The sequence below is a fragment of the Phoca vitulina genome, unplaced genomic scaffold (genome assembly GCF_004348235.1).
Source record: "Phoca vitulina isolate PV1807 unplaced genomic scaffold, GSC_HSeal_1.0 scaffold30, whole genome shotgun sequence".
NCBI lineage: Eukaryota > Metazoa > Chordata > Mammalia > Carnivora > Phocidae > Phoca > Phoca vitulina.
The window spans coordinates 9,812,102-9,819,305 of NW_022589733.1; the positions used below are offsets into that span (position 1 = coordinate 9,812,102).

At 65.0% G+C, this 7,204-nt stretch overlaps 1 protein-coding gene across 1 annotated transcript; it reads right to left on the minus strand.

Moving 5' to 3' along the window:
* Positions 1 to 46: 46 nt before the first annotated feature.
* On the minus strand, positions 47 to 6,902 carry DOK4 (docking protein 4). The gene is made up of 8 exons (XM_032424430.1): positions 6,546 to 6,902; positions 3,006 to 3,113; positions 2,730 to 2,844; positions 2,302 to 2,421; positions 2,028 to 2,217; positions 1,246 to 1,384; positions 1,007 to 1,130; positions 47 to 914 (listed from the first exon to the last, which is right to left on the minus strand). Exons 1-8 carry the CDS (start codon positions 6,609 to 6,611, stop codon positions 796 to 798), a joined length of 981 nt encoding a protein of 326 aa, XP_032280321.1. The 5' UTR covers positions 6,612 to 6,902; the 3' UTR covers positions 47 to 795.
* Between the last annotated feature and the right edge of the window lie 302 nt (positions 6,903 to 7,204).

The following is a 7,204-nucleotide window of genomic DNA, read 5'->3' on the forward strand; positions in this document are numbered from 1 at the left end:
CTCCCTCTGCTGGGACATCACCTACCCTCGGTCAGTGGGGGGGGGGGGGGGGGGGGGGCAGCAGGGGTGCTCCCCACAGCAGTCCTGCCGCAGCCTGCCCTCCGGCAGGGAAGAGCTCGGGACTGGCCACCCTCCGTCTGACTGAGGGAACCAGCACCCCTGCCCCTGGGGGATCTTCTCAGCCTATGAAGCGGGAAGGAGCCTAGGCAAAAATTACGTTTTAAAACCAGATTTTCACCTGAGGTGTCAACCAGCTGTCACCTCTGCTCAAAGCTCTCAAGTGCAAGGCTGCGAAACGGCACCCTGGAAGCTGATCCTTCCCGTGCCACCGAGGCCCAGAGGAACAGAGAAGCCACCTGCTGTCTTAGCCCCTGGGGTGCTCGGGGAGTGCCAGCAGTCCCAGCGCCAGCCTCGAGCTGTCCCCTCCTCTGGCCCCGGCAGCGGGAGGGCTGTCCCACAGAGGACGGGACCGCTGCCCTCACGTTCAAACACAGCCTTGACTGGGACCTGGTCATGGGATTAAAAAATGTGTATGTGGTGGGGAGGGGGAAATCTCATTAATATAGAATATGTCATAAGCCATATATATTAAAATCCTTAACAGTATACAGTCCCCCAGTAGCTCCAGCCCTCACACATGCCCTGGTGCTGTGGCCAGCCCTGTGCCTTGGTCCAGGCTCACCCCTGGGGGCAAGGAAGGGACAGCTTGCTCCATTTCTCCGGGCTCCGGGCTGGCAGCCCCCAGCGGCTGTCCACGGTACGCCGCGGCGGTCCTGTGGTGCACCAGCCCCGCCGTCACTGGGCTGGGGTCTTGGCCTCGCCGCTGTCCCCCTGGCTGGGCTTTGGCTTTAGCAGGATGAATCGGTTGAGGAGGTCCGTTTCGGAGCTGGCCTGGGCTGCCCCGTACCCCTCACCTGTGGACACAGGCAGGCTCAGGCCTCAGGGGCGGGTCCGAGGAGCCCCGTGCAGAAGGCAGGGGAGCGGGGGGGGCCCGGCGGGGACTCACCGGCGTAGCTGGAGGCCTCGGCCATGTTCTGGGAGCCCGTGATGTGGTGCCAGTAGGCGCTTCGGGGCAGCATGGCGGTGGGCGTGCAGGGGTACGAGTAATGTTCCGTGCCCTGGTTCAGCAGCTGCGGGGCAGAGGCCCTCCCGTCAGCTCTGGGGGCCGGGGCTTCCTCCCAGCCGTCAGCCCTACGGCCTGCCCGCCCCCTGGCTTCCCGGACTGGCTGATGCCCAGAGTCTCACCCGCACGTTCTTCTCCATCTCCAGCAGCACGCGCTTGTGCTGCTCAGCGATGGCCAGGGTGGCACTGTGGACCCGCTGGTAAATCTGTTCCCCTTCCTGGGTCTGGAAGGTGTAGAGCCCTTCCCCAGCATCGCACATCCTAGGGATGCGAGAGGCACAGAGGGCAGCGTGTGGGGGCCGCACCCCCGGCCTTCTGGGGAACAGGCAGGGCTGGTGGCCGGGGGGGCCGTCCGCACAGCCCAGACATGCCGGGCCGTTTGTGGGTACCAGGTGAGCTCAGTGCTTGACAACCCGCCCACTCGGTCTTTCTCTTGCCCCTCTGGTCTGCGCACCGTCAGGCTTCCTCCGTCTGAGCTTTCTCGAACCAGTTTGCAGAGGAAACAGGCACGCAGGCAGGCAGTAAGCAAACCCGGGGCGTACAGAGGACTCCGCAGCATGTACGTCGAGGCCTGCTGGCTGCGGAGTTCAAGCTAGAGGTTGCCCAGTCCTCACTGTAATGCTACGAGGGGGCGTGCTTTTCTGATGCCCTATTCGGCAGTGAAGAAACGGAGCCCCTGCCCACAGACACAGCTGTAAGCCCCGGCACCCGCTCTGACTTGAGCCCAAGCAGCTTGACTTTGGTAAACAGCTGCGCCCTACCTGCCTGCGTGAGCCTTGACGTGTTCATCCGTAAAATGGGAATCTTACATTCCCTTCTGGTTTTCTGTGCTGACAGATAACTAAAGCTCCCAGCACCGTGCGTGACCGCGGTGGGTCAGGGCAGGGAGGCGAGAGGGTCCTACCGGCCAGCCTCGAAGGTGAAGCGCGTGGCGTCCCGGCCGTAGCGACGCAGTGAGCACAGGGGCCACGAGACGAGCTTGGCGCGGGGGTTGTGTACGTCCCAGAGGTAGATGTTCTCGTGGGTGATCTGCAGCTTGCACTCGCCGTACACGTCCAGGTTGGGGCAGGGCAGCAGGAAGACGTTGAAGCGGTCTGCAGAGGGAGAGGAGCAGGCCTGGAGCCTCCCCAGGGAAGGACCCCCCCCCACCGCCGCCCCTTGCCAGTGCCAGGCCTCACCTGTCTGCTCACACTGCACCCCCGGGGCTAGGAGGTCCGGCTCGCCCAGACTGATGTCGTTGAGTCGCGAACCCAGGCACTCCACGGACAGCGTCTTGTACCATTCCTCCGCCTCCAGCTCTAGAGAAAGGGGTAGCTCGTGCCAGCCCAGGGTCCCCCAGCAGCCCACCCCATCTGCCTCAGCTTGAAGTATTCCCACCATGTAGGGCAGGGAGGGCAAGGCCAGTGGGTCCTGCCTGCCTGTCCCACCTCATCCTGGCGACCTGCTCCCTCAAAGGCCACCCCCTACTTTCACCCCAGCCCAGCCCTGCCTCCCTCTCCAAGGCCTTTGGCCCCAGCCAGGGCTGGTCCTGCTCTGCCTCCTCCCGACTGGACCATGACTGGCCCCGGGGGAGGCTGGACGGAAGCCCGCAGCCCCAGCTCCTCACCTGAGTCGCAGGTGAAGGTACGCGCCGAGTCGTCAGTGAATATGATGGCCACCGCCTGCCTCTTGGTCTCCTTGGGGAGCCGCGTGACACACTTGACGTTGCTGATCTCGGTCACCTGGGACAGCGTCCACAAGGGACTGAGCCAGGCTGGAGAGCCACCCTCTACGTCCCCCCACCCCCAGTTGTGCCACCCCCAGGAGGGTGCTCGCGGACCTCAGGACTCAGCAAATCATCACTGCTACAGACCGGGGGAGCTAGGGCCCAGGCCCCCCTAACCTTGGGGCAGCCTCGGAGGCACACTGACTTCTCATCCGGATACTTCTCCAGCCGCTGGGGCCCCTTGCTGGAGGATTTCCGGAACACCAGCCAGCACCTCCGGTAAATCTGTGGGGTGAGACAAGGTGGTGGGGGGAGGGGGGGTCAGGCCTCCTGGGACCACTGCCGCCCACATGGCCCTGAAGTTACCCTTGCCTACCGCAGGGGGGCAGTGCTACCCAGCCTTCCCCGGAGACCCGGCCCAGGAGACAACCTGGGGATGGCAGGCACCAGCAGTGACACCCCTTGGGGGACGGCCCCCTCCCCAAATTGAGAAAGCAGGCATTTCTTCGCTGGCTCTGAAAGGCTGTCCCACAAACGGTACTCTGAGTCACCAAGTACTGTGCGCTCAGCTCTCAGCTTAACAGAAACAGCCAACCAGCATTTACTGAGTGCTTCCCTTTTGTACCCAGCACTCCTCACGGTTAACCTCAGGGTCACTCTGGAGGTTGGTTTATCATCTGCACTCTACAGATAGGGAACTGAGGCACCAAGAAGTTAAGTCACAGCTGATAAATGTTGGGGCCAATATTTTAAAAAGGCTGGCTCGGCCCAGAGCTGACACATGGAGCCCACTGCATAAACGTGCTGTCCGGGCCTCGGCCGTGTCGGCCACAAGGGAGGGCGTGTCCTAGGGACAGGGACTAGCCCCCTGTGCGGGCTCGCAGCCTGCACGTCACCCCGGCCCTCGTTCTCAGAGCCGGCGGAGGGCTCTGGATGTGGATCATACCCGCCCCTCCCGTCCCTGGCCGCCCGCTCTTCCTTCTCTGACACCCTGGACTGCAGGGCGCCAGGATTAGTTCCCTGTTCCAGGTGGGAAGCCAGAGGCTCTCAGGTAAAGGGGCAGTGCCAAGAACCTGGGGTCACCCCAGAGCACGGGGCCTTCCCAGGCACGGCTCCCTCCTGTCCAACCCCGCCAGTGACCCTGTGCCTGAGACCGCCTACATCCTCTGCAGCTTCATGCACTCCTCCCGACAGGCGAGGAGCCAGGGGCAAACCGGCTGGGCAAAGCCCCTGAGGGGCGGCCTAGCCACCTGCCCAGGCTGCTGACTTTTCCTTCCCGGCCCCCTCAATCCCAGGCTCTCTTCCAGCCCAGAGTCTGGCCGGGATGCACCCACTCTGTCAGCGAGCACTCCAGAAGCCTGGCACAGCCCATTCCCAAGGAATCTCCGGTTCACCCTCTCACTGGCAACCGTAGGGAGGCGGAGGGGAGCCCGAGGGGAGCCAGAGCAGAGCGGAGGAAGCAAGGGGGCCACAGCCCCAAGCCCGCGGCCCCTCCACGGCCCGCTCTGCCATGCGGCCACCAGGTCCCCATGCCAGGAAACCACTCAGAACCATTAATGGCTCCTATCTGGGGCTCTAGGAGGCATGTCTGCCCCCGTCCGCATGGCCCTGGCGCCACCCCTGGCCTGGCCGCCTAAACCACAGCAGCCCCAGGTCTCCACTGGGCAGCTCCTCTAGGCCAGACTGTTTTCCTCTCAGAATCTGCCCTCCCGTCCTGGTAACCGTGCCAGCACAGCTCTGCTGAACGAGTGCAGGACCATACGAAGAGCCCATGAATGAACGCACGGACCAGTGAATGAGCCTACCAGCTCGGGCTCCGTGCGGCCTGCGGCCTGCGGCGTGGGGGCAGAGGCCCAGGGGCCTGAGCACCCTGGCGGCCTGGTTACAGACAGATACACACACACACACAGCCCCGGGGAGCCACTGTGCTCAAGAGCCCTCTTTCCCCACTTCTCATGGTCTTTGATCAGCACTTCCGAACTCTGCCACAGCTCTGCCAGACGAAGGCCCTGGCGGGGAGAAGGGTCTGCCCCCCTCTCTTTCCGCCCCTCCCACCTCACCTTTGTGAGCCGAGACAAGAAGGGCCGCCCTGGGACGAGAATGGCCGGGTGACTGAGCCCCTCACATCAGACCTGCAGGGGGAAGCTGAATCCCCCAGGCAGAGGGAGACCCAAATTGGGTCTGGCCACAGCCCACACCCCGGCTCCCAGTCCCTCGCTGTGCCCACCTGCAGGCCACTTGGTTCCCAGGTCTCCTCCTGGAACAGGTCCGATACTGAGCCCAAGTGGCGGCCTCAAGGGGCTTGCCTTTCTGGTAAGCTCTGCCCAGTACAGGGCCTGGGCCCAAGTGGCCCCTGGCGACCGGCTAGACCCCGGCCCACAGGAACGAGGAGCCATACTAGAAGCTGGGCCCCTGCTCCCTTGGGCCCCCACCTCAGCTTCAACTTCTCTCCTTGTTCTGTGCGCCAGGTGGGCTCCCCTCTCCCCCCCACCTCTCAGCACAACAGCAAGGCGGCTGATGCCCACCAGGGCCCGACTCCCAGGCTGGAACCCAGGTTGGGATACAAATTCAATTCCAGCCAAGCCTCCCGACGTGCCCACAGCTCAGCCACTGCACTCGGCCCGGACAGCACACACCCCACAGGGGCCGCAGGGCCACAGACGGGGAGGAGGGGCAAGAACCACCCTTCTCTAAGGCCAAGCCCTGTTCAGTCTGGTATCCGGGCAGGGAAGCCGTATCAGAGCTTTACTCCTCCCCCACCCCACTCAGGCTGAGCCAGGAAGCCTTGAGCACTCCGATCCCACCCCACCGCCATCAGGGCAATGGGGGAGGGGAGGAAGAGCGAGACAGGGAAGGGGGGGCGGGAAACACAGACTTGGGCCAACTCCGTTGGGAGGGCTACCTTCCTACTGGGAGGGTGCGGCTACCAAGACCCCTCACTGGAGGTGGGGGAGGGTGGGCAGGGGAAGAGAGGCAGCTCTTGGACAACCTCACCAAGATCACTAAGTTGGTCCCCGGAGCCCCTGCTCAGGCCCTGCGGGGCGGGCAGAAGAGGTGTGTCTGAGGCCTCATCCCCACAGACCCGCTGAGCCCCCAGTTCTGGGCCAAGCACCCCGCGAGCAAGGAGCCTCCGCCGACAACTTGGGAGGCAAGCAGCCTGTCCCAGAGCCACCGGCCATCCTGCCCTAAGTTCCCATTCATAAGCCACATGAACACCAGCTTCTGCACCCTCCGCGCCCTCCCACCACTGCCCTGCCCCGCCGGCGACTGCTGTCCTCTCCCAACACTTCTCTAACAGTGAGAGCAATAACCAAAAGAAACACCGAAGGAGCCGCACACAGAAAGCCACGGGCGGCTGGGGGAGACGACGGACGTAAAGGAGGCCAGGCGAGGGGAGGGGAGACGCGGGGCGGTGAGGCCGGGAGGCGGCCGGGGGAGGCGGGTCTCCGCTCCGACGCGGCCCCGCAGCCGCCGGCCGGGCCACAACTTCAACAATGGCAGGGGAGCCGCCTGCCCGTCGGCGGCCACCGCTGGCCCAGCCACTGGGACGCCGGCCACGGCCGCCTGGGGGGGGAGCGCAGGCGGCACATGCCGGGCAGCCACCGGCCACAAGCCTCGAGACCACGAGTGCGCGACGCCGGCCCCGCGGGCATCCGCGCGCCAGCTCCCCCCACCCCGGGCTCCCGGCCGGCACCCCCCCCCCAGCCGGCGGCTCACCCCCAGCTTCCTGCTCTTCATCTTCACGTAGCCTTGCTTGACGATGTCGTTGAAATTGGTCGCCATGGTCTCCCCCCCCGCCCAGCCGGGGCGCCGGGCCGGGCGCGGGGAGGGCTGCCCAGGTGGCCTGGGTTTCCGGATCCTCCTATCACCTGTTCCAGACGCTCCGTCGGCGGGGCCGCGCCGGCCGCTCCTCACCTCGCCCGCCTCAGCATTGTTCTAGCCGCTCCTCTGCCCGGCGCCGGCTGGAAAGAAGAATGACAGGGAGATTCGACAGTGACATCTTTCTCTTCCCCTGGCTGTCTCGCTCTTTTTTTCCTTCCTCGTCCCACACTGCTCCCTCCCTCCGCCCGCCCTCCTTCCTTCCCTTCCCTCCCCACCCCGGGACGGCAGAACCATTCAGGAAAACCGAGGTGGAGGCCGCAGCGAGGAAAATGGTCCAGCCCAGTCCCCTCCCTCACGGCTGGGGCTGGCGGTTAACCCCTTCCTGGGAGGACTGGCGCTGGCTCCCACTATGGAGCTGGGGACAGAGGGAGGTGGCCCGGGAGCTGCGGTCCCGTGTCCCCTGTCCCGTTACAACTCTGGAGCAGACTTAGGGTGACGGGCCCAGGGCCAGGCCCCCTCCCATGCCCAGGAACCTCACGGGAGAGCCTTCCACG

What these genes read in the sequence shown, in the direction of transcription:
- DOK4 (XM_032424430.1), bottom strand. Translation starts at nt 6,611, where the DNA reads ATGGCGACCAATTTCAACGACATCGTCAAGCAAGGCTACGTGAAGATG. An exon ending in TTCACCTTCGAGGCTGGCCG is followed by an intron (nt 1,385 to 2,027) that starts GTAGGACCCTCT and finishes TCGCATCCCTAG; the next exon opens with GATGTGCGATGCTGGGGAAG. An exon ending in AGATGGAGAAGAACGTGCGG is followed by an intron (nt 1,131 to 1,245) that starts GTGAGACTCTGG and finishes TCTGCCCCGCAG; the next exon opens with CTGCTGAACCAGGGCACGGA.